The sequence below is a fragment of the Eucalyptus grandis genome, chromosome 2 (assembly GCF_016545825.1).
Source record: "Eucalyptus grandis isolate ANBG69807.140 chromosome 2, ASM1654582v1, whole genome shotgun sequence".
Taxonomy (NCBI): domain Eukaryota; kingdom Viridiplantae; phylum Streptophyta; class Magnoliopsida; order Myrtales; family Myrtaceae; genus Eucalyptus; species Eucalyptus grandis.
Window position 1 is genome coordinate 1,235,971 of NC_052613.1, and position 25,112 is coordinate 1,261,082.

General features: G+C 45.0%; 5 protein-coding genes and 1 long non-coding RNA gene across 7 annotated transcripts; 2 read left to right on the forward strand and 4 right to left on the reverse strand.

Annotated features, from left to right (window-relative positions):
- Positions 1-339: 339 nt before the first annotated feature.
- LOC120290835 lies at positions 340-1,667 on the reverse strand. Its single transcript, XR_005548466.1, has 3 exons — positions 1,377-1,667; positions 957-1,208; positions 340-784 (listed from the first exon to the last, which is right to left on the reverse strand). It is a non-coding gene; the product is annotated as an uncharacterized LOC120290835 (long non-coding RNA).
- A 5,885-nt stretch (positions 1,668-7,552) lies between these two features.
- Positions 7,553-9,370, forward strand: LOC104417293 (BTB/POZ and TAZ domain-containing protein 1). The gene is made up of 5 exons (XM_010028600.3): positions 7,553-7,791; positions 7,893-8,026; positions 8,167-8,470; positions 8,557-8,876; positions 9,024-9,370. The coding sequence occupies exons 1-5, from the start codon at positions 7,612-7,614 to the stop codon at positions 9,226-9,228; spliced, it is 1,143 nt and encodes a 380-aa protein (XP_010026902.2). The 5' UTR covers positions 7,553-7,611; the 3' UTR covers positions 9,229-9,370.
- A 1,799-nt stretch (positions 9,371-11,169) lies between these two features.
- LOC104417304 (peptide methionine sulfoxide reductase) lies at positions 11,170-13,002 on the forward strand. The gene is made up of 2 exons (XM_010028610.3): positions 11,170-11,640; positions 12,450-13,002. The coding sequence occupies exons 1-2, from the start codon at positions 11,326-11,328 to the stop codon at positions 12,702-12,704; spliced, it is 570 nt and encodes a 189-aa protein (XP_010026912.2). The 5' UTR covers positions 11,170-11,325; the 3' UTR covers positions 12,705-13,002.
- Positions 13,003-13,356: 354 nt separating this feature from the next.
- Positions 13,357-17,024, reverse strand: LOC104417315 (autophagy-related protein 16). 2 transcript variants are annotated; one of them, XM_010028617.3, is made up of 5 exons: positions 16,838-17,024; positions 16,588-16,714; positions 16,012-16,193; positions 15,716-15,911; positions 13,357-14,826 (listed from the first exon to the last, which is right to left on the reverse strand). In XM_010028617.3, coding segments are annotated over exons 1-5 (1,542 nt in total). In that variant the 5' UTR covers positions 16,840-17,024; the 3' UTR covers positions 13,357-13,791. The 2 variants fall into 2 exon arrangements, with proteins under 2 accessions (XP_010026919.1, XP_010026927.1); XM_010028625.3 differs by having other exon boundaries at positions 13,357-14,814; positions 16,838-17,023.
- Positions 17,025-17,504: 480 nt separating this feature from the next.
- LOC104434236 (leucine-rich repeat receptor-like serine/threonine/tyrosine-protein kinase SOBIR1) lies at positions 17,505-19,795 on the reverse strand. Its single transcript, XM_010047209.3, has one exon. The coding sequence runs from the start codon at positions 19,738-19,740 to the stop codon at positions 17,797-17,799; it is 1,944 nt and encodes a 647-aa protein (XP_010045511.2). The 5' UTR covers positions 19,741-19,795; the 3' UTR covers positions 17,505-17,796.
- An 894-nt stretch (positions 19,796-20,689) lies between these two features.
- Positions 20,690-24,297, reverse strand: LOC104417333 (protein SIEVE ELEMENT OCCLUSION B). The gene is made up of 7 exons (XM_010028634.3): positions 24,026-24,297; positions 23,793-23,900; positions 23,108-23,556; positions 22,916-23,025; positions 22,693-22,835; positions 22,080-22,574; positions 20,690-21,640 (listed from the first exon to the last, which is right to left on the reverse strand). The coding sequence occupies exons 1-7, from the start codon at positions 24,233-24,235 to the stop codon at positions 21,014-21,016; spliced, it is 2,142 nt and encodes a 713-aa protein (XP_010026936.2). The 5' UTR covers positions 24,236-24,297; the 3' UTR covers positions 20,690-21,013.
- Between the last annotated feature and the right edge of the window lie 815 nt (positions 24,298-25,112).

Genomic DNA, 25,112 nt, shown 5'->3' on the forward strand with positions numbered 1-25,112 from the left:
TGCCAACGCTAAAGGTAGGGGAAGAGGAAGAGGAAGAGAAAGGGAGAAAAAAACAGAAAATAAAAGAAAAATGATAAATGATAAAAAAAAATTAAAAAGTAATAAAATGTTATTTTAAAAATGCCTCGTCAGTGTGGGGAGCGCCAAATTAGTGCTGGATGGAGGTATGAATGGGAAAGATTTAGAACTTAATTGGCCAAAAAAAAAAATTCAAATTGAATTAGCACAATTGCAATGGTTTTAAGACCTTTTTGGTAATTTTTCTTAGTAAACTGAGACCTTCACAACCATATATCAAATAAAATATCTTTGATATTGATCAAGAAAATGAACCACACACATTATAAAACATTCATATATTCCAGCATCGCATTTTTTACATACTCCTCTTGTTTTATTTTATTTGAAACCCACTAGAAAAAAAAAAAAAGGGGTGAAGGGAAAAAGAGAGAGGGGCGTTTCTCAGGCTAGAAAAGAGCATTGATCAAGTGTTAACACACAATTCAAATCGTTCGGAAAGGTCCGCCAGGATGGATGACGGCTTGGTAATTAAACTTGTTCTTCTTGACCCATCACATTGGCATGGATTGACGAGCAGAAGAGCCACAAACTCTTTGAAATTGGTCCCAGCATGAACGTGGTGATCTGTTTCATCTTCAAGATTGATAATTCGCATGAGGAGTACCATGGGAACGGCAGTCAGACCACGCAGCTTTTCTTTAATGAACTTCCAGCATTGGCCACTTGTTTATAGAGTTTGTTCTTTGTCTCATCCTCCTTAACCCTGTATTGTTTTGTGAAACACTCTATTAAAGATGCCACATGACCTCTCTCTTACCAAACTACAAAAAAAAAGATATATATATATCATTGAAATTAATTTTTCTCCTATTGATAAAACCTATGAGAAAGATTTAGATAAGATGATGTTGTTCACTAGTATAGCTTTTGTATACCTTGTGTCCAGCAATGTCATTCATAAGCCAACCAATTACTTGCGAGGCCTTCACTATCTTGGGGTCTTCAGACGGTAACCAGTCAAAAGTATTTTTTGTTACAATATCTCCCATTACCAAAAATGCTGTCACAAACGCCAATTGACTACCAATGCTTATTAATCCAACAGGCATGTAGTCCTCCATTGTCGATACGTGGTTTTGGTGGAATCATTTGGCCTCAGCCAAGTACATGCTCAATTGAATTTTCATCTAAGAAATCATTATCAAACGTAAAAGCTACATCAATATTTGAGTTTTAATGTAGTTGATGGAGTTAGATATATGACAGCCTTTCATCCTTATCCAAAAGCTTAGTATTTTGTGTCAAGTATACAGAATAAAAATCACATTTGATTGATGTAACGTCAAATAGCTTACCTTTTCTTTTGCATGGAATAGGCGGTATGATCTTTCTTTTCTAGTCAATCCGTTGCCAATTTCATCCTAAAAATCAAGTGTCTTGTAAAACACTTGCATGCATTTTGGCAATCCTTCTTTGGCATCAACATCCCACCTAAGTCCCAATTTAAAAAATATAAACCTTGATCCTAATCAACAATTGGCCAAATTAAAATAAGTGAATTTAGAATCGGTAAATTGAGAAAAGTCTCGAACACCAACTGTACCTTTCAATTGCTTCCGTGAAAAGTCCTAATTCTTCCAATGTGCCATAGAATGACCATCATTTTGGTTACTATTCCTCTAGCGATCTCGTACTCCAGCTCTAAATCAATTCCTAACATCCAAACATGCACCTCCCTAAGCCTATCTCTAGCAAATGCAAACTCCCTCTCTATATCTATATCCTTCCACCATCTATAGTTTACCAACAAATCCCGTTTAAGGCAAACACATCAATGATGGAATTATAGAAAGTACTTTGGACCAGTGATCCAAAGAGCTTAACACTCATTGACATGAGCAAATGATTTTTAGTTCAAAATAGATTGCAATTACACTAATCAATCTATGACAATTTAGTGTTTTTAGAACATCTAGCTACTTCAAACTTGCTGGCATGAAGTTCACCTGATCAGGTTGCCAAGTTCCTTATGGTGTTGCTCTTGCAATGAGTTGAAATCAAGCTTAGCCAAGGAGAGCAAGACTTAATTATGCGAAGGCAGACGATATCGGACGGTATTGGACGGTATCGGACGGTGACGGCGTGTCGATCTTCGGCGGGAGCCACATCTGGGTCGTCCACTGCTCCCTGTCCAACTGCAAGGACGGGCCCGTCGACGCCATCCACGGCTCCACCGCCATTACCATCTCCACCAATTACATAACTCACCACGACAAGGTCATGCTGCTCGGCCACAGCGATTCCTACATACAGGACAAGAACATGCAGGTCACCATTGCTTTCAACCACTTCGGAGAAGGCCTTGCCCAGAGAATGCCGAGGTACGTCATAAACTAACAACAACGACCCATTTCGCCTTTTTTTCAATCTGTGCAGCCAGCACTGACAGGGTAGTTTCTTTGTTCCTTTTTTCTTTTTCTTTTTTTCTCTTGGCACAATTGCAGATGCAGGCATGGCTATTTCCATGTGGTCAACAATGACTATACCCATTGGGAGATGTACGCCATCGATGAAAGAAAAGACGTGTGGCCAGAGTTTCTAGTTTCTCGTTTCTCAGAGGAAGGAGGGAGGGGAGGAGATTCGAGTTGACGACAAAATCAGGAGGCAAGCAAATGGGCGGGGGCTGGATTGATTTCGGACCATGATTGATCTTCTTTTGATGCGGGACAGATTTAACCCTGTCCTCGCTCTGGTTTTTTCTTTTTTCTTTTTTCCTCATTAGTTAGTCCGCCAGCCCCGAGCTTCAATCTTTGACCGTCGTGGAAATGGACTTGTGAAAAAAAAAAAAAAAAAAAGAAAAGGGTGGGAAAGGGAGGAAAAGGAAAAGTGAAAAGAGACATGTTTTCGAAGGAAATCACATGTCGCTAAAAAACAAGATGCGCTTCTCTTTCCCGCCCTGCTTTCCTTGATTGGTGGCGTTAGCGCAAAATAATTTGAAAGGGGATGTCATCCGTAGTTAACTGCATCTAGAGCGTTTTATTTTGTCGAATTTCGCTAGACACCCCTTGTGGGACGCATGAGATGTAATGGTCCGGATGTGGATTAGTATATGCGACACATTCATTTAACACTTTCTCCGGTGTTGAAAGAATTCTCCCTAATTAGTTACTCAATCAATGATATTAATTTTTCTTTTTGTGGTAAAAGCCATTTACTTATTCTTTTCAAACCGAGAGCATACCCTTTATAATGAGGCAAAAAGTGGATAGTCCTCAAATACATTGTATAAAGGTATAAGATTTGTGGCGTCATATGATCGAGAATGATAATCTATTTCATATTACACCGAAAACTTCAGTTCTAATTACAAATTTGCCAATATTATATTTTCCACCACCATGAACAACAGCAAGATTGGAATGGAAATTCTAATGTACCCTTCATTTTGAAAAGGGGCCAAGGTGATTAGGTTAGTACATTTCCCTTCGGAAAACTTTAGGTTGAAATTCTTTGTACGAATTTAGATCATACGAGCCTGAGATGCTTATATTGTTGATGCTCGACTGTCGTTATTAGAACGGTCCCGCTCAATCTCTCTTTTTCCGGCGGCAAGCATATCGTGGAGATTGCATGTCCGCGATTAGGGCAAATAATCCCGGATATAACCTCAAATGATGAAGCCCCTGATCTCCCTTCACCTCATTTCCTCCAATAATTCCCTTAACTTCTTCCGTAAGTGGTAGACACCGTGCATGTGCCGGGTGCGGAAGGACGCAGCACGAAAGAGACTCATCATCGTTGCCAGCTATTCATCCAAGTCTCAGCGCATGTTCAGCGTTCCCGAGGCTCAAGCAATTCAAGTTCTCTCGTCTTTCGTTTTGACGATGATCTGGAAAGGACAAAGGCCAAGTGTCGTCTTTATCCTCCTCCAACACGAGACTCTAACTACTGAATAATTTCTCCATTTGAGACGAGGGTTTTGCCCACTTCTCTCCACGAAAAGAGCGCGAGGCACGGGTCATGGCCACAGATATCAAGACGCGACCGGTGTGAACGGGGACGCCGGAGAATGCGCGAAATCAGGGAGATTCGATTTACCATTATGGGGAATCGGTGGGGTAATCAATGATGAGGTCAAATCGCGAGACGGGTCCACGCATGTGGGGGGGCACATGCACATGCAGCACATGGGTGGGGGGGGGAATTTAGGCCTATCTTTGGTGGAGATCTGACGGCCAGGACATGTGCAGACGGTGATGGCGATGATGAAGAAGCAGGAGGAAAGCGGACGTTGCCGAGAACGCAAGCTTTCATCACACGCGGGCGCCCGTTTTACTGAACCTCGGCGAGGGGAGCGAGTGAACGAACGTGGGATGCTGCTGCTAACGAGGCTTGAGACTTCACAGGAACAGGGACAAGGCCTTTCGTCAGAGGAGTAGCGGTAGCAGCGGAGATGACGGCGGTAGCAGCGGAGATGACGGGGAATTCTGTCAGTTCGGCCGCATGGAATGCGGGCCTGCCCAAGCCTACCGACCAGCCATGCCCTACGAGCCTCCTCGACGACGACTGGGTTTCGGTTGGTGCATTGACTCGGGGCCCGAAATGGGGGCGGGCGAAAGGCCGTCGTGGACAGCGACAAGCTTCCCGAAAATCAGGGCACGGCTGTCGCCATCGCCTGTTGTACGAGAAAATACAGTGTACTGGCCTAGTACGAATTGGGACTTTTTTTTCTGGGCATAGTACGAATTGGGACTTGGCGGTCTGAAAGAGGGGGTTGGGCTTTGTGGATACGCCATTCGAATTGGGTCATCTTGAATGACCCTCGGATAAAGAAATGAATTGGGCTGCTCAGGCCTTCTGGACCATGAGCTGCTCAGGCCTTCTGGACCATGATCAGTCATTCAGGTATCGGCCTCATTTATTTATGCGGAGTGCCTAGTCATGTAAGGTTATGTGGGTCAGTTTAATTGGTTCGTAAGTTTTGATATGAAGTTCATCGGCGGTGTCCCCAGCATTGGATGTAAGAGTTTTTATTTTTTTATTTTTTTATTATAGGCTACATTAATTGAGATTGTAATTGACCGTTTTATGGAGTTGGTCTAATAAGATAAAGCACAAGATTTTCTTAATAGTCGAATATGGGTTTGGTTTATGTGAGCCGAGTTGGGCCCCACTTGTGATAATAGGGCTCATCTAAAACTCTATAAATAATGCTAAGATTCCTCCTCTAGCCCTCATTATTCCATGAATTTTCTCTCACCTCACATAAGATAAGCCGTGAGTGGCAATCTCATCGAGTTAGGAATTGAGGGTCATAGAGGAGAAAAACTTGAGCATTGGTTGATTATCTGAGCGTCGAATCGTCGTCATTCCGCATAAAAAACAATAGATTTCAAATCAGGTATGTAAATCTTTGTATTCTCCTCGAATAATGTTTGGTTTCTAGCTACGTTGATCCTGGATGCCACTTCGACGGCCAACATTGGAAGCTCACCTTTGCTTAGGCTATGTTTGTCTGGAGAATGTTTTCTTCCTTTTCTAGTGTTTGGTGCGGGAAATGAGCTCGTCAGAGGGAAATGACTTCCCTAGATAAGAAATATGGAGTTTGAAGCCAAGCTAAATAACTTCCTAATTTACAATGTCGGAAGTAACTTCTGGAAAGAACACAGAGGAGGTCTCGTTGACCGAGTGAAAGCGGGATTACCAAAGTAACTTCTTTCCTTAAGCAAGTCCGAGTGGAATGACTGATCTTCCATGAAGCAAGAACGTCAACCCCAGCCTCTCAGCAGTCATTGCCGTTGTTGCGAGCTTTATAGGCCGCTCCCTTTTCTTTCATCTTCCTCTTCTTCACTTGCAGCTATTGCACGGGGAACTGTGGCCGCCAGGCCCGAGTTCAGGCCCGCTCGATCTCAAACCCGAAGGAGCCTTTCATCCGTCGCCAACATATATATTGGATTTTGTTGAGCCTCGTTAGTCCATGCTTCTATCCATTTTCTTGTGAGGACAAAATACGTACAAATCATTTATTTATTTGCTCTCCACTGTTGATTCTACAGACGTGGTTGGAGCTGGATGATCGAATCGGAGAGTGATGCTTGTTATAGCAAGCCCCACTAAATGCTTAGTGAAAATTTCTTAAAGAAATATGACTTAACATCGCAATGACCTTGCTTAAACAATTTTTCACATGAAATGGAGAGGCATCAATTCAACATATAACTGACAAACAAAGATAGAAATCAAGCAAAGCAACAAAGCGCTCTAGAAAAGACAATGCATTCCTTAAGAAAAAACACAAATCAATGGAGATTAATTTTCAACTCCTTTTTTGTATTTTTGCCAAACACACGAAGAAAATGCCATTTTTCTAGAACAATGATTTCCTAGAAAATGTTTTCCCATTTCATTTTATTTTCTCGAAACAAATTGAGCCTTAAGATGTGTTTATTCGATTAAAAAAATTGGCAAATTAGTTTTCCTCGTTTTCATGTATTTGATTTACTAAAAATGATCAATTAACAAAAAATATTCACAATTTAAGAGAATATGCATGTTTACAATGGGAAAAATGAATTTTCTAATCCAAAGACGAAAAATAATTTCCTTAAAAATTATGAAGCTTCGTCTGAAACAAACATACCCTTATTAAGTCCCCTTTTTTCTCCCAATAACTGAACTTACAAATTCGCATCTTAATCCTTTAGAAATTTCTTTTCGCTCTATCAATTGGCACGTGTGGGATTAAAAGTAAAATAAGAAAAACAGTACGGTTCACCAGATTCACAGTAGCGCCACAAACCCTTTTGAATTTAGAGAACCTGTCATTTAAGTTTCCAAGAAACAGCAGTTGGAATAAATGTACAAAAAAAAAAAAGGGAGTACGCGGATAATTTATTTATGATATAACCTACCCTCTCCTTCCGGGAAGACGTCCAGCACCACGCGCCGCGGCGCAACTACGTGGAACCTCCAATCACCAACCTCCAACGACAGAGTCGGTTCCGACATATTACCGTTTCCGGTTGGGACGTTCCCAAAACGGCCAAAAGAAAAATTCTTACTCATAAAGCTTTTCGAGCACCGGCGACCGCCACGTGTCGAGCGTGTCTGGCCACTTGGCATGCGCTCCGTAAATTCCCTCTGTTTAGGGAGGAGGGCGAGTGGCGGGGAGGATAAGAACGAGATCACACGCCGACCTACCAAGGTGGACCCCACGGGGCTTTCTGACGCGGCTCCTCCTTATGGCTTATCCTGTCCACGTCAGATTCCAAAAGGGAAGAAAAGTTAGTAATATCTCGGGTCTCGGTTCCAGCGTGGCAGGGGCATATTTGGAATTTCACAAGAATTGTATATTTAATTCCGGATTGAATTTTCTTCTCTTTTGGGCCAGCTACTATCGATAGAGATGTGGATCGCATCGCACCAGGTGACAGCAAAACGCCACGTCGGAACCACATCGTCTCCGCGTCGCTCCAAAAATGCATCAGATTTTTGTCTCTCCGTTTCCCTTTTCGACCATAAATATGCGCCCGCACCGAGGCCAGCGTCACCCCACGATCTCGATCTCATCACAGACAAATCATTCTTCGCATGGAAAGCAACCGAACCAGCCCCGCCCCGCCGCCCGCCGTCCCCTCCGGCGGCTCCCGCGGCCTCGCCGGCCCGACGTCCGCGCGGGCCAAGCGATCCTTCCTCAGGGAACTGCCCGAACCCGACGTTTTCGTCGTCACCTCCGGCGGCCGGCGCATCCCCGCGCATACCGGAATTCTGGTCAGCTCTTCTTCTTCCCCTTCTTCTTGAAACCATGGTTTTTGCGCTTTTTGGTGATTGGTTCGAGTCTGATCTGGGGGTTGACGCTGTGAAAAATGAAGGCGTCGGTGTCGCCGGTATTGGAGAACCTCATATACAGACCCAGTAAGCGCCGGAGCTCCGAGAAGATCGTCCCGATTCTCGGCGTTCCATGCAACGCCGTCTCCGCTTTCATCGAGTTCGTCTACTCCTCCAGGTCAGTCGTCTTGATCCCAGGAACGCCAGTTCATTTGTTCTGCCAGCTTTAGAAAAATCACACAAGGAATTCGAATTTTGAAAAAGAAAAATAAAGGAAATTTTATGTCCTGAGGCGACCGTGAATGCCGTGGATTTCAGGTGCACGGAGGAGGAGATGGAGAAGTACGACGTGCATCTGCTGGCGCTGGCCCACGTGTACTCGGTCCCCCAGCTGAAGCAGAGATGCGTCGAGAGCCTGCGTCAACGGCTGATCGTCGACAGCGTGGTGGACCTCCTCCAGCTGTCGAGGCTCTGCAGCTCGCCGGAGCTCGAGCTGCGGTGCATGAAGCTCGTGCACCACCAATTCAAGGCCGTCGAGCAAACCGAAGGCTGGCGGTTCCTGCAGCACCACGACCCCTGGCTCGAGCTCGACATCCTTCACTTCATCGACGAATCGGAATCGGTACGCGAATTCGCCGTTGATCACATCGCGAATGGTGCGAAGAATAACTGAAAAATTGGTGACTAAATCTGATTAAAATATGACAGAGGAAGAAGAGAACGAAGAGGCAGAGGGATGACCAGAAGCTGTACCTGCAGCTGAGCGAGGCGATGGACTGCCTGGAGCACATCTGCACGGAAGGGTGCACGACCGTGGGCCCGCACGACGCGGACCCGGCCACGGCGAGGAAGGAGCCGTGCGGCAAGTTCGCCACATGCCAGGGGCTGCAGACGCTGATCCGCCACTTCGCCGCGTGCGGGAAGCGGGTGAGCGGCGGGTGCGGCGGGTGCAAGAGCGTGTGGCGGCTCCTGCGGCTGCACGCCGCTGTCTGCGACCAGTCCGACTCCTGCAAGGTCCCGCTCTGCAGGTAATCCACGAGGGGCTCAAAAACCCATGAATTATAGCTACCGATTATCAATTACCGATTGTTTTAAAAGTTTAAGCTATTAGATGACGACGTGATTTAATATTTAATTGCGCTAATAGAATAATCTAATATTGTCGCTTTGTACAGGCAGTTGAAGCTGAGATCGCAGCGGGAGAAGAGGAAGGACGGGGCGCGGTGGAGGCTGCTGGCGAGGAAGGTGGCGTCGGCCAAGGCCATGTCGTCTCTGTCGCAGGCCATGATGAGGAGGAGGCGGCCTGAGGAAGTCCTTGAGATGTTCAGCAGATCCAGTCGCGCTCGCGGAGGAACGAGAAGCTTCAAGCTCGGCAAGTAGTTCAGAAATGGCGCCGGCAGATTTTGCCGGCATCCTAGGTTCTGTGTAAATGGTATGGATTAGGGAGGAGAAGTTCGCTGGTGTGTCGATTCAGTTCGAGTTTTTGTCGGAATTGGATTTAATTAATTTGTTTATTTATTAATGGTGTCGCGTCTTGACCATGGGCTGGATCATGGGCCGGAAGATGGATCGTCCATGAGACCGAAACGGGCTCGTTTCCTATGGTATGGCCGAAAGAATATTTGAAATCCGTTTCCCTGAAAATCCAAAATTAAAATACTACCAAAGCGCTAAAAAAAAAAAAAAGCACATCAAGTTAGCATAATTTAAATTTACGGCACGCGATTATCACTATGTCCGCTTCTCACATTGAGTTAAATTTTGGCTCACGAATTACGACATACGATATATCTATGAAATCATTTTTTTCGATTAGTATTGGGACGGGCATAAACTAGCAAGTAATTACCAATCTCAATTGGTAATTTCTAAAACAAGTTAAAAAAATGTATAGGTTACTGATTAAGGTAAATGAAATTTTGTTATAGTTGGTAAACTAAAAAAGTTAAGTTAAACATTGGTGCTTGACTTAAGTGAGAGTTAGTAATCCAAAATTAATTGGTAATTTGATTTGACAAAAATCTGTCGAACACTCTAACTTAGATTGACAATTTACTATAAGAGTTGTTAAATTCAAAGCCTTGATGAGCTATAGCTAAAAAACCTTGGCAACTTATTCTCAAAATAGCTAATTAACAAGCTATAAAAAGAGTTGGCCATTTTATTAAAATATCGGTAAGTTAATGATAAGTTAATCGAAAAATGTCATCAATTATCTTTATACTAATGATTTTTCAACACTTATCAAGACTATTGAAATTTATTAGCACATAACAAAATTCATACTTTTTGGCTTAGAAATAGATTTTTCGACATTGAGACTTGAAAGCATCAAAAATGCTTACTTGTTGAGAGTTACGAGAAAAAAAAAACAAAAAAACATTCATCATAAATCCATAGGATTTTCAATACATACAAATTTCGCTCAAATACAGTTTCGTGCGGATCAGGTGCATCTAGGGGTGTGCATGGTCCGGGTGAGTGGTTCCCAACCTAGAACCGAGAACTGCTCATTAAGGACCGGTTCCGAAAAATTAGAATTATGATCTACCCGTTAGTTGCACGGATTCACCCGGGAATCGAACTGCCGCTCCAATCCAATTCTCGGGTGGATCCATGGAACCGGTCTCATAATAATAATAATATCATTTTCTCGAAAGCTCTGATTTTGACGGGAAACAACTTTGGTTTTCGACCAAACTTGTTGGTTCTTCGTCGCCTAACCTATTCTTCTCCTCCTCCTCCTGCAGCTCTGCTTCTTCACGTGCTTGCTTTTAGCCCACCTTATCCTCCTCCTGCAGCTCTCTGCTTTTTCACGTGCTTGTTTTTTGCCCACCAATTGCTCGATGTTTTGTCAAGGTGTGCTTTGGACTTTTTTCCCACTTTGATTAATTTTTTAATTATTTGATTTGGGTTTGTTAATTTATAATTTCATTTTTAAATTAAAAATTAATATATTATTTTAATATAATTAGTCCTAGGTTTGAGTGGGCGGGCGGATGGATCTATCCATGGGCAACTGATCGATACCCATCGGTTCCATAAAAACCACCGGTTTCAGGCAGTTTCGATCCGATTCTGAACGGTCCGAGTGGGTCCGATTCTTTTGCACACCCTTAGGTGCATCTCCCTTATCGACTCAAAAGTTTCATGCCAACCTCACATGTAATGATCGTACGGTTGGCTATAAAGATGGACCACATTTCCGTTGACCCTGTCTCGACCTACTACCTATTTCCAATTATCCATACTCATAAAAATAAAAAGGAAATGAAATGAAATTCCATAAAATACTCTGCCGGACTTCCACCGCATCTGACCCGAATCAGTGATCTCATTCGCTCGTCCTGCAATCATCCTTTTCCGCTTTAAAAGGAAAAAAAAAAAAAATCTCTTTTTGAAGACCGAATCCAACCCGCTCAGCTCCTTCCATTCTTCCATTCTCCATCGCTCCCCGCGGCAGCACCTGCAGCAGCCATGGCCTCCTCCGCCAACCCGGCCCTGGATCTGGACCTCGACCGGCCCGACAACCCGGCCCACGAGCTCGCCCAGTTCGGCGCCGGCTGCTTCTGGGGGGTGGAGCTGGCGTTCCAGCGGGTCCCCGGCGTGGTCAAGACCGAGGTCGGGTACTCGCAGGGCCACGCGCCCGACCCGACCTACAAGCTGGTCTGCTCCGGGACGACGAACCACGTGGAGGTGGTCCGGGTCCAGTTCGACCCGGCGGTCTGCCCCTACGCCGACCTCCTCGCCCTCTTCTGGTCCCGCCACGACCCCACCACGCTGAATCGCCAGGTCCAGTCACCGATCGTCGTCAAATTTCTCGTCTTTGCTTTTGCTTTTCTTTCTTTCGTTTGTTCCCCGTTTCTCTTTCTTGACTTCGGATGAGATTTCGGACTAGATGGATGTTAACGAGAACATGGGTAAAAGGGCGTTCGTAATCTTTCGCTTTCAAGATCAGAATTTTTTTTTTTTTTGGGTGAATTTCAAGATCAGAATTTCTTACCATTTGAAATCGTGGAATTAAGAAAAGATGGTTCTTGATTTTTATGAAACCGGAAACCGGGCCGATGTCCTTGGAAGCCGGACCAAACCGGCTGGTCCAGACAGTTCTCGGTTCGGGTGGTCCGATATGCTTATTCCTAGTAATAGTGGAGTCTGGACTACAGAGTCGTGCCAGCAGATGTTGGTCTGGTCCTACGTTAGATGATCGGCTAGTGTTTGAACGTAAGTACTCGAGAAGGTCATTTCTAGGCACACGTCGGGCAAGGGATGATCTTGGTGCTTCATTCTTGGATTGAGGATGCTGCTAAAATTCTTGGAGACCCTTTGAAAAATTTCTGACTGTAAAGCTGTGCGTTTGCTTCGAAATTCTTATCGGAGTGTTTCATTCCGGCTTCGGCGGTTTGAAGTGTTAATTTGCGTAACTATGGTGAGAAGTTGAGGTATCCCCCATAAACTAGCCGCTCCTAGGCTAGCTTTTGCATCATCCGCAAGGTAGTTAGGATGGAAAGTGAACAGTTCCAATCAAGAATCAGACACAATCTTCTGTTTTGCATCCTGAGATTTCACGGACTATATGATGACTTTGTAATTTGCATCAGGGAGGTGATGTGGGGACGCAGTACCGGTCGGGGATATACTACTACAATGAAACGCAGGCACGCCTTGCGCGGGAATCCCTGGAAGCCAAGCAGTTGGAGTACAAGGACAAGAAGATCACGACCGAGATCCTCCCGGCGAAGAGGTTCTACCGAGCTGAGGAGTACCACCAGCAGTATCTCCAGAAGGGTGGCCGTCAAGGTGACAAACAGTCCGCCGAGAAGGGTTGCACTGACCCCATCAGATGCTATGGTTGAATTCTTCCTGCAATCGATGGTGCAATAATAATGTCTTATCTAGTGTCCGTAGCTTTGGCTTGGCCACTGGGTTGATATGTTTCGTCAATCTGTTATTTGCTTTTGAACGCTTAACTCTCTCCTTAAGTGACTACTCTCATCGTGGTCTTATTTGGCGCTCTCTACTTTTAGATTTTGAGTCTTGGGTACATTAGGAACTTGTAGTAAAGGGCATCTTATAGAACAAGTTCTTGTCATGATCCAGCATTGTGAATTGGCCGATGATGGAAGAGCTTATCCCAAACACTTGGTTCTGATAGTTAATCATCAATCACTACGGCTGTTTACAGTACTAAAAGTGTTAATCGCAAATGGTTAAATCCCCTAATCGTGGCAAGAGTAGGGAGCTCTGTTCCTTCTTCAATTGAAGCCATTGAACCTCCAATAAATCATGATGACTAGCTTCTGCTTCTGCTAAGATGGTTATAAAGCACTCGATCAGGCCGCGCATTAAACTGAGTATCAGCTGCCTATCGACGCAGCGTGGACAAAGCAATGAACTTCAAGATAGTGGCCAATCGTGGGATTAGCCCAAACTTGTGAAAATGGCAATCAAGCCAATTTCACAAGTTCATTTTGCAAACTTTTACATGCTCAAATACAATTAGACAAGTAAGAAAATCTGCTGCATCCAATATAATGACAGCATTAAAGCAAAAATTATTGCATGACACAAATTCTTACCGACAACAGAAAAAGAACCAAATAAATTTCAATTATCGTGCAGCACGTAAGTCCCATCTTATTTACAAGTAAAGGAATCACAGAAACTTCAACAAGCCATTATTTACAGATATCCGTCCAACTATCCGCATGCTTCTCCAGATAGCTCTTCCCAGCATTAGGCCCATATACAGAGGTGAGAGTGAACCAATATCAAAATGCACGGTAAAGATAAATCACTTGGACTATATATTCCAAGGAAGCAGCTCAAATAATTAGGAAAAGCAAGCACCGCCTGGACGGAGACGATGAACAAAAGATCGTCCCAGCTGGGATTTAATTCCATGGTCACCAAGGCATATTTACATGTATGAGAGCAAAACCACTATGTCCATGTACAAATAATTCCATTTTTATCTGCCGAGCACAATGGTTTCCCAAGACCACTCCACGAACAACAGAGTACGGGAGCAGTATGCTCCTTCAGTGTGCTCACAATATCACCTTTTGATATAGACCATATATAAACAGCTCCATCAGCAGACCCAGCAGCTACATAGCTGTCGTCTGGGCTGATACAGGACCTACTCCAGTTAGAGGCAACTCTATTCCCAGTAGCTCTCAATGTCCCGCAAACTTCAAGTGACCTCATATCAAATAGATTATGCAAATTGTCTCTTCCACTGGTTAAAACCATATTTCCATTTCGCGAAAGAGAGATGGACGTGATAGCAAGCGAATGTGCGGCAACTTCACTCAGCAACTTCCCTGTTTGAATATCCCACAAACGAAGGTTGCCATCTACATGACCAGAACATATAGTAAGGCCATCCATGCTGAAGCTAAGTGCATTGCAGTTGCTGGGAAACATGATTGTGTTACTGCAGTAACCTTTCTGCAAATCCCAAATTTTGATGGTACGGTCATAAGCTGCGCTCACTACATGACGGCTGGAAAACTTGCTTACATCTACTGCGCAAACTTTATCGGTGTGGCCGGTTAAGGTATGATGGATACGTCCTGAGTTGACATCCCATACATACAAATTATTTGAGCTGCTGGCTGCAATGACAGATCTGTTATCATGCGTAAGAGTAAGATCGAGAACTGAACCAAGGCAACCGTAAAGTGTGCGACTCAACGATCCAGTTCTTGCATCCCACATTTTTATTGTCCTGTCCTGTCCACCACTAATCAACCTACCAGAGTTATACTCAAATGTTATAGAAGCACACCCGCCTTCATGGGCATGAATCCTATGCTTACATGAAGAAGGAACAGTCGATTCAGCAAAGAATTCAGCACCCTCTTCACTCCGGCGCACCACACCATCAACTTGTTGCCTGGCAAAACTTTCTAAACCACTAGCCTTTAGGCGGTCTACCATATCTTCATAAAGTGCATTTGCCTGAATAGTTGACTAAAGTCGAATCAGCCACAGGACCTCATGAGAATTGAAGAAAAGTATATACTCTGAGAGATTAGAGTGGAAGCGTTCAACACTATTGCATTTATACTTATAACTAATAAAGGATTTTAGTAAAACAAGAATTCTACTACATCAGAAATGTACAAGAATAGAAAGAAAGAAAAACTAAAGAAACAAAGGAAAAACATCATGAGACAATATGGAGTCAGATCAAGATGTCTAAAGCCAACTAAAAGAGCACAACACAGAAGAAGCCGGAGTTTCTAAACCTTCAAACAATCTTCTGTCTGCATTCTAAGACTCAACACAGCTCCATTATGTGCCTCCATTTCTCATTGAATACTGCTTTCAGAAGTTTGATAAGAATTCTTTAGCAAGGGGTTTCATTAAGCTTTCACTGATTCCTTTACGACCAATAATTCTTTCCAAACATGATATACTTAGCTGACTCTGATGCATGCAGCAAACAAAGGGACTTTAGATATCACCTTCTTTCTCTGATAGCAACACAAATGAGGAAGAACAACATACAGCATTATTACGTCACTCTTGCCGTATACAGACAACTTTCTTGGGGCTAAAGAAAATTTTCCCTTCATAAGAGAGAATCGAAAAAGAAAAGAGATGTACTTGAATGCAGGGTAAAACCAGTATCAATGACAGTACACTGGCACTTTACTGACATGAATGAAACTAGCCAGAGACATAAACCCATAATAAATATCAATACCATAAATTACAATAATTAGTATTCCGAAATTTCAACTAAAGCATCAGCTCTGAGAAAGTGAATCCCAAAAACCGTAAGTGTAGATCAATCAAATTTTTCGAAAGAAGTCAAGGTGCCAATTCCAATCAATTTTATTGAAGGATATTTTACCTCATTAAGGCGTTCAGCATCCTGCATCTTTTGTAACATCCATCGATCTACTAACATCTTATTCTCAATTTCTGCATTCTTAGCTTTTGCAGTCATGAATTCCAGTTGCCGCTTGAGCTCCTGGTTCTCACTTATAAGCAATTCTACAGCTTTAAATTTCTCTTCCAACTCTGCCTTCAATTGTGAGCATTCATTCCTGCAGCATATGGACTGAGAAGTCAAACCCCCATTCAACCATGAAAGCACTGCCAGACCTATTCTCGGAATCAAATGACAAGCCACTAAGTAAAGAGAACCTTGCGTCAGTCAACTCCAGTTGCAGAGAACTCATTCCAGCCTCTTTCTCTTGCAGTAGAGATTTCAATGCCCTACACTCTGCAACCTCCACCACAAGCTGCTCTGACAGTCGCGATTGAGCTTTATAATATTGCTGAAGCTCCAGTTCCAAAGTCTCGGCCTTCTCTTTCCACTCGGAACTCTACAGAGACAAGACCAACTCAATCTATTTCCAGAGAAAATCAAAAGAATATCTAGTGATGAAACTTTGATCGCATCAATCTGGCGGTACCAATAATTACATCAACGACAAATAACACTACAACAATATAAGCCTTCTGGGCATCTGGAGTTTGCTTCTGGGCAACAAAGTATATGGCAATATACTCAAAAGAAAAATATCCACCAGGCCAACAAGACACTCATGATCTATGGTTAAGACCCTCAAAATGGCCATTCAAATGACAAAGATGCAATCTTACTATACCAGTTGACTTCTCCGCATTGACTACTACAGTCGCATCCACATTGGAAATTTGATCAAACCCAAACCTACACAACAAAGCGTGCACTTTCGAATTCAAGAAGCGACGGACCTGAGAGAGGATCGGACTCGAGAGAGCGGCGATGGCGGGGCCATGGGCGCCCTCCTCGACCAAATGCCGCTTCCGCAGGGCCCTCAGGGCATGCCTTATCGCCGCGACGGCCGCTTCCTCCTGCGACCTGAAGAATCAAATCCAAAAATCCGCCAACGTTCAGCCCGGCTTCGCCGAAACCCATAACTCAATCAGCGAAAAAATTCGATCTTGATTCAATCAAACGCGAGCGGGAATCGAGCGGAAGTACATGGGAAGCGCCGCCGATCGGGAGGTCGAGCTCCGAGCTGCGAATGGACGAAGAGCAGCTCCGTACGCCGGAGCACGAGAAGCTTCGCACTCACGCCGGGCGAGAATCGGGCCGGGAAATCGCCTGCGATCGCGGTAGGGTTGGTTGGACACGAAAGGGATATATTCATGGAGAAGTCAGGGGAAGATGGAGGAGAAGGAGGAGAAGAAGAAGATGGTGACGTTGGAATGGAAGGTTGGGCCCGTCCCTGGAAAGCGGGCCAGGGAGGCGTTGGGCCGGATACGTCCCCTCTTCTTGGGCCATCACTGAGACAAGCCCATGGGCCCATTCCGCCAGCCTTAAGAGGATAGGTAGTCCCCACCTCAAATGGTACCTCCCCTGCATCTTTGCCTGCTTGATACGGCAGAGGTGATTCCTGACTGGTCAGGAATCTTCTTCGGGTTGTTCTGATATGGACACCCCACCAGTTTTTCACAGAGAGAAAGCTTGATCCTTTGTCGTTTCCATTTGGGTTAGTCTTCTTTACCAAGAAGCAAATTCGAATCAGCCAGAGGATGGACATGCTTTTCGAAAAATCCCTATTTGGTGCCTACTGCTCTTTGTGGTCAGTATCAGTTAGTAATGTGACACAATTGAGTATGTTTATAGGAGATTGCGTTTGGCGCGATTTTGAAATTAGCACAACCGTTTACTTATTGACAATTTCTGTCTAAACAAGGAAGATACAAGTTTTCCACTCTGAGTAGAGGGTGTTTTCTGATGGAAGAGTACAAAGAGATCGCAAAATTGCTGCACTATTAGAGTACATAGCATCGTCATCGCTGCTACTATCCTTGACGAGTTGCTGATTGATCTTACAGACGGAATACAAAGCAAGAGTTGGATGGCTAGCTAAGCGGCTTCATTGACATAATTGAACCTAGATTTCTTGAGGAACACATCGTTGGACGGACAGCACTTCACATCTTGATCTGAGACAGCATACACCTGACATCCTTGCTGTTTGGCCTCTGCTTCGGATCGTCCAGAGTACAGAAGCAAGCGATCTTCAGAACCAGCAGCATTTGCTCCTCGTATCCGTTGCCGATCAACTTTGGATCGACGGCCTCGCTTGGATTATCCGAAGTCATCACTTTCCTCAGCCAATTGACCGGGCCGATTTCTGGTGTGCGCTGGAAGAATTCATCCGACGGTATCTTTCCCATCACCAACACTCCCAGCAAGACGCCAAAGCTGTATACATCACACTTATCTGTGAACTTGAGCGTCTGGTGATACTCAGGCGCGATGTACCCCACAGTCCCGGCCACGTTAGAAGTCGTAATATGCGTCTTCGCATCCGGCATGGCCTTTGCGAGCCCGAAATCTGCGATTCGGGCTTCCATGTCATCGTCTAGAAGAACATTCGCGGGCTTGAGATCTCTATGTATTATCCGCCTGCTGTGGTCCATGTGAAGGTACTCGAGTCCCGACGCGATTCCTATGGCGATCCTGTGCCTTGCAGGCCAAGCTAACTCTCTGCTTCCCTGCGAGACCTGAGTCAGCACATCTTGCAAGCTCCCGTTCTTCATGAATTCGTAGACAAGGTAGTGGCAGTTTGGACGGGGGACGTGAGCCAACAAAGGCAGCAGGTTCCGGTGCCGAATTTGCCCGACCGTTCTTATCTCGGATTGAATCTGTCGCATTTTCTTGTTCAGCGCCTTGCTATCATCTTCGTTCAGCTCCGTCGTGTCTTGTGGGGGCTGAATGATCTTCTTGATTGCAATAACCATGCCGTCGCTAGGTAACTGAGCCTTGTACACCTCTCCGCATCCGCCACTTCCGATGATCTCCAGCTCGGCTAACCCGTCATCTTTCTCGAGGAAAGCCAAGTCCTCCGGTCTCTTGATTTGAGAGCTGAAGAGCACAAAACTTTGCTTCTTACCTGCACCTCGTATGGCCGCAGTGATCAGCTTGAACAGCAGCGAGAAGACGAACCCGGATACGCTGCCGGCGAGCGCTCCTACCACAAACCCGAGCACCAACCTACCCGACTTCCTCTTGTTTTTCTTGTGAGGCTCTTGACCCGTTCCCGATGGCGACGGGGATTGCGATGCCGGTGCTTTTGCAAAAGCAGAAGCAGAAGCAGAAGCGTTGCGTCGCGTACTTGGAGGGAGCGAATTCTCAGCAAGAACATATCTTCTTGGAATCCCAGAATCAGGGAGCTCGACATCGACTCCCTCCAAGACCGGCACAGGGCCTTCAAGAAAATCGTTCCCAGAAACATCGAACACCCGGAGGTTCCGAAACGAACGTACAGAAGCTGGGATTTTCCCAGCGAACAGGTTGCCCGACAGAGCAAGAATCTCCAGGTTGGGGAAATTCTTCAAGAAACTCAAGTCCCCGGCGAATTCATTCGAAGAGAGGTCGATCACGCGAAGCCGAACGAGCGACGAGAGTTCGGCCGGAACCTCGCCGGAGAACCGGTTGTTCCTGAGGTCCAAGATCTCCAGCTTCTTGCAGTCGGCGATCCGAGACGGGACTCCGTCAACGAGCTCGTTGTCGGCCAAGGTCAGCTCCTTGAGCTCGGCGAGCCGCCCGATCGCCGGCGAGAGGGACCCCTGGAGCCGTCGCGACTTGAGGACGAGCCGCGTGACCCTGAGGACGTAGGCGCCGCCGTCGCCGCCGCTCGAGAGCCGCCGCTCGCAGACGACGCCGTGCGAGCTGCAGGGGCAGGGGGCGGCCGCCGCCGTCGAAGAGCTGTTCCGCTCGCCGGCCGTGATGATGCCCAGGGCGGCCTGGACGTCCGCGAGCGAGCGGAGGTCCGAGCGGTCGAGGCTCAGTCCGGCGTGGGCGGAGAGGAAGAGGAGGAGATGGAGGGCGGCGAGGAGGGCGAGGCGGGATCCGGCGGCGGCGAGGGCCATCGCGTCGTCGGCGTCGGCGTCGGCGGCGGCGGCGACGAAGTGGTGGGGAAAGGAGGTTGGAAACGGTCATGGTTTCGTGCTAATTTAAGTAAATCCAAGCCGCGTCCGAAACGTCAAAGATTAATAAAAAAAAAATTGAAAAGAAATGAAAGGACCCGCGCGGGGCCCACCTCCCGACCGGTAGCGGTTGACTAATTTGTCCCCAATCGTTGACTCGATTATTTCGGTCTTTTTTCCTTGGATTGTATTGGTTATTTTTCCACGACGAACTTTCCCAGAAAAAGACTGTCACCATTATTTTTAGTTTGAAATCTGCAGCTGCTGGAAACTGTCATTGCGAAGACTTCTGACTAACTTGTCTTTCACTTCATAATCCAGATTCTTTGCATATTCATTTGGTAGTTTCTTTCACCAACCCTAACCTTTTTTTGTGTGATCTTTCGTCACATTTGAGGAAGGTGCTGGATCTTATCCAATTTTTTATGCTCCGAGATCTATATATATATCAAGACCAATGGTCTTTCCGCACTATCGAAATGTTAAAATGCTCAAGTAAATATCATACCAAAGTTAATGGCAGTTGCTGCGTTTCTTCCCTTTTCTTTTGTTTTTCGGGTTTTCTCCGTGTTCTTTTCTTTAACCCAAATTTGCAACCTGAAGCATGGCGTTGAAAAGCATTGCCCTTATGCTATTTTTCTATTTCCAGGAAAAGACCGACTTTAGGAGAAGAAAGTCCAAGGAGAATATTATTAATGAGTTTTGAAGTTATCAATGAGGATGTTGCAGAACGTTCGGAGAAAACTATGATTGACCTTTTGGTGCGATAAGATATTTTCCCAATGCATGGCATGGGTTTTGTTCGAGTGTATGAAATTGCAGCAGTTGCCTGCTCAGTTGGAAGCCTGTCCTGAAGTGAAGCCAATGCAAAGGTGTAGTAGACTAACGGAAGTTAAAACAGCAAGATTGAACATAACAATTGCACATCTTCATAGAGTACAAGAAAAGTTGCAGCCAAGCCATACACCAAGATGTCATCTAAGCGCTTCGAAACAGAACACCATTGAAACCGCAAAAGGAAACTGAAAAAGGAAAGGGAAAAAAAAGAAAAGGCGACAAACCGGATAAATTTCAAGAAAGCCGGAGCCTGAACAATACACCAGACTGGATGTCTTGACCCGCGTCGCTATCTTCCACAACCAAATCTTGCGTATAAGCTCAAGATGGTAGACCAGAAGATACCTTCGCACCCAAGCAACCAGAGTTGAACTTCTGCTTATTCGGTGCAGCAGCGGTACATGATGAACTTCTCCATAACGCGGCCACACTCTGCACACACGACCCTCTCTGGGATTCCTCCATCGATCCCGGGCAGGATCAGGCGGCTGCAGTGGTGCGGACTGTCAATCTCCTTCTGTCTTAGATGGTCCTGCAGCGCAGGAATGAAACCCTTCTCATCTATACCATCCTTCCAGTCGTTGATCTCCTCCATGCTGTCCAAGACATTCTTGGCCTTGGCTCTCGCCATCGTTGGTTCCGCAGCATGGCAGAAAATAGCCCATCCTTGGTCACTCCCATCGTAGCTGAGTATCGTCATGATCTCGTGCATTACTGGGTCATTTTCAGTGGACATCCCATGTTGCAACTTCGAGTGGAGCATGCTCTCGAGTCTTGCCCAAAAGAACCAGAAGTATCTGGGGTCTTTCCAGCAGTGACTCAGATTCTCTGAAGTGATCGCTGCTGCAATTCTCTTCACTCGCTCCTTGGCATTGCTCTTTCCCAAGTATATCATTCCCAACGGGATATTAGCAATCTTAGCGACATTTTTGGCTGCGTTTGTGAACTTCCTGATCCAACCAAGGTCCTCACCTCCATATAGACAAATGTATGATCCTTGTTCCGTCTGATCAGATGCAGAAATATTAATTACCGACACGAATACTCTGTGCACATTGTGCTAACATGCAATATGTGTCCGCATGAGGACATGGAACAGCTTATATTTACCATAAATAATGCGGGGCTACTTTATACTGGGAAATTCATTTTCCTCAATGGAAAAAGTTGTCCCTGGCAGTGCTTAGTTTCTCTAGCGGTAGTATTAGGCGAGGTAATCGGATCTTCGTTGCTATATGTTACAAAATCAAATGTCTCACTCCTCTTTTAATTCCTCTGTGGCTTCCATTTTACGAGGAAAATAAAGCCTGATCAGTGGTTCATCTCGGAAAATTTTTACTTCAACAAAGGTTGTTTGCCAAAGCCTCTTTTAAGTGTGTTTTTAAGAAAGCATATCTAAGAATAGCTCCGGAAGAAAAAAAGATCGTTAAGGATGAAGTTTGTACCCATTTCGATATAGTCCCATCGTCTAAGCCATCGATGATCAGCGAAAGTTTCCAACTTTCCTCCTTCCACAGCGCTTCCTCTCGCTCCTTAGTGAAAGGGAAGGCTAAACTTCCCCATATCCGGATCATGTGGAGGGCATTGGGACTCGCCAACTTCCCCTGTGGATCCAGAGCTACTATGATGACCCTCTTCGAGAAACGCCACACCTCTCTTATGTACCTGATCACGGCCGGTTCAAGGATCGAAGGGTGGTGGACAGTGTACCATGGCATGATGCTCTGCAGCGCCTCAAATTTCTGCTGATGGTTCACATCCCAAGCAGCTGACCTTGGATCGATGTCGACAATTGGAAGCCACACTATTTCGAACTGGCTCGCAGGCTTTGCACTAGGTTCTTTGTAGATGAGGTGGAGATAGTCGATGTCTTCAGTGGCAATGTCGAGATCTGATATTAGTAGCAACACTGTTTTCTTTCTCAGCACTTCGAGGCTGACCTATTTGTTGTGAAACGAGAGAGAATTGCTGTTATATTTCTGTGGATAGATATTGTCTAGATCGAGGCCAATGAGTACAATAATGGGAAGGAAGAAGTAAAAGGAAGTAGGACCGAACCCTTGATTTTTTGCTAACGTCCACCAGCGGATGTATGTCGTCCTTGAGACAGATTAAATGCTTGAGAATGGTCATATTGTCCATATGACTCCTGTCGAACAGGCGTATCAGCGTCTGGAAAGCTTCGAAATGCATTTTTTCATCTGCATCCTCCAGAATACACTAGTTATATGACTTGACTTCTCGAGTTTAAAAGATTCAAGATGAAGAATGAATGTCCCACCTATATGTTGGTAACAGATGGCGAGTTGCTTCTTAAGGTGGTCGTATATGCTACCGATCTTGTAGGCTAAGCTGGATAATTCCCATGCTTCAGTGGTTGATGGCATGTATCTGAATCAATTCGCAAAAAGGGAAACATCATCTCAAAATGGTATCAAAATCATTTTGTCTAGATAAAGGATCCTTGGCTTACTCGTTCCCCAACCCTATCAGGCTAGCAATTTGTGAAGCACAAGAAACGATGCTGCGGATAGTCCAGTAGACTGCAGTGGGAATATGGGTCAGGGCAGTTGACAGTGGGGGCGTCTCAGATGCAATGTACTGAGGTGGTAGCTCGCTGAACTGGATAATGCACTTGGTCACATCCACCATAGCAACAATGAGATTGTGGAGTGCATCGAACTGTGTTTTCAAGGCATTCGAGTGCACCATCATATCGGGTAATTGCTTAAGCAAAGCTACTGATTTTGCAAGGGGGTTTCTGGAGTAAAGCTGGATCATCAGAGAGAACTCTCCATAGTTCACTCCGAAGGCGGCCAGTGCCAATACTACTTTTGCATCCCAGGAGTAGGCTGATATCATGTTGAATATAGCCATTGTGGTTCCATGGGCATCTCCACCTCCGCTGCACTTGCATGATAACTGCAAAACATGAAATAATCGCCATCTTTAAATGACATGAAGAATTAAAAGTAAGTACAGTTCACCACCCGGGCTAATTCCTTATTGTTCTTATCAATGCCTTTCATTTTCGTGGAAAGATTATCTCAGTTCCCAACTGGTGACGTGAAAATGAACTTCAGCATACAGTTACACAGTGTCCTCGTGACATTGACAGGAAACATATGCAGTTTTGAGTTCAAGCCTTCAAAAATCACCTCGCAGGAGATTTTTTGTATGATGTAAGGCAATCCCTCTAGGACACTATCAAAGGACGCCAGATAGGCCTTCTCTTCCGAACTAGCCTCCTCTGCTCCATGTTTCCCCTGTATAATTCCAGAATTCAGAGAACTTTCATTAGCTCTCAGAATACAGTTTTTCATGTTTTTCTCGTTTCCAGGATAAAGGCAGAATGCAAAAGAGAGCCAAAAGAAAATAGTGATGTACTTACACTCAAAGCCCCATCAATGCCTGGAGTAGCATGGCGAAAAAGGCTCTCAATGAGGCCAAGAATGGGCTTGACATCGACTTCACGGCCATCAGGAGTATGAGTTGCTTGAATCTGCTTCATCATCGCACTGTCATCGGATGCTGCAAACATCCGGTGACCTCCCCTTGGCTGTGCCCTGGGAAGATGAGAAGGAGCCGGGACGCCTGCCATGCTAGTAGCAACAAGCAAATTAGTAAGTGATGTGGGAAGTGATTTGTGTGCTTGTACGATAACACAAGCCAGGATATATATACAGCTTGAGCAGAATAAAGCCACAATGGACAAGTACCTTGCTTGTGAGGTGGGGCGAAGACAAAAGCAAAAGTCATTGCATTCGGATAAGGATATAGTAGTACTGATGATGGCCCCCTAAACATCTAAAAGGAAAAGGGGTGCAGTAGAACAGAATGTATGAATAAACCTTGTAACATAAAGGGCTCAGAGTGACAGCATCACGCTTTTGACATCATAGTAACTGAGATCATCACAAAAAATCTTTGAAGAGATCCCTTCCGTGACAGTGCGGTCTATCCAGTATTCATCCGACTCGTCTCTGAACAATGTTGTGGTTCTGTTTGTGATGATATAGCAGCTGCCATTTAAAAGGCATTTGATTCAGGTTTCGACAAACAAACATCCCAATCTTTGTCTGGCAAGGGACAGAAAGCTTGCATTTTTAGAATTTGACCCAGTTGCTTAACTTTATTTCTTGTGGTCCTCAACGTTTTTAGCATTTGTAGCACAGGACGCTCTAGGATAATAATGCGGTCGAATAAGGGAATCGTGACCGAGAAGTGTCTCGATCCTGCTAGTCAGATAAGGAAAGAGAAGTTCAATTTCTGACTTAGAGATCAGAAGTCCGTTAAAGAGAAGAGAATGCAAAGCAACGGTTTTTTGAATCTTTCCACAGTAAAAAAGGGGTTCACATCAGAGTAGACACTGAAGATGCAAGACACACAGACATCATCAATTGACGTATAAAGCGTACCGTGTGACGCATGACCCGTGAAGCTCGATAAAAAACTTTTAACGCTTCCAGAAGCACAAG

Bases quoted from the DNA above. Each gene is read 5' to 3' on its own strand.
- LOC104417293 (XM_010028600.3), top strand. From the start codon at position 7,612: ATGGAAAGCAACCGAACCAGCCCCGCCCCGCCGCCCGCCGTCCCCTCC. The intron at 7,792-7,892 runs GTCAGCTCTTCT...TGAAAAATGAAG, and splicing joins CCGCGCATACCGGAATTCTG to GCGTCGGTGTCGCCGGTATT. The intron at 8,027-8,166 runs GTCAGTCGTCTT...CGTGGATTTCAG, and splicing joins GAGTTCGTCTACTCCTCCAG to GTGCACGGAGGAGGAGATGG.
- LOC104417304 (XM_010028610.3), top strand. From the start codon at position 11,326: ATGGCCTCCTCCGCCAACCCGGCCCTGGATCTGGACCTCGACCGGCCC. The intron at 11,641-12,449 runs GTCCAGTCACCG...AATTTGCATCAG, and splicing joins CCACCACGCTGAATCGCCAG to GGAGGTGATGTGGGGACGCA.
- LOC104417315 (XM_010028617.3), bottom strand. The intron at 15,912-16,011 runs GTTCTCTTTACT...CATATGCTGCAG, and splicing joins CTGGAGTTGACTGACGCAAG to GAATGAATGCTCACAATTGA. The intron at 14,827-15,715 runs GTAAAATATCCT...ATTCGACTTTAG, and splicing joins ATGCTGAACGCCTTAATGAG to TCAACTATTCAGGCAAATGC.
- LOC104434236 (XM_010047209.3), bottom strand. From the start codon at position 19,740: ATGGCCCTCGCCGCCGCCGGATCCCGCCTCGCCCTCCTCGCCGCCCTC.
- LOC104417333 (XM_010028634.3), bottom strand. From the start codon at position 24,235: ATGGCAGGCGTCCCGGCTCCTTCTCATCTTCCCAGGGCACAGCCAAGG. The intron at 23,901-24,025 runs GTAAGTACATCA...GGAATTATACAG, and splicing joins GCATTGATGGGGCTTTGAGT to GGGAAACATGGAGCAGAGGA. The intron at 23,557-23,792 runs GTGATTTTTGAA...CATGTTTTGCAG, and splicing joins TACAAAAAATCTCCTGCGAG to TTATCATGCAAGTGCAGCGG.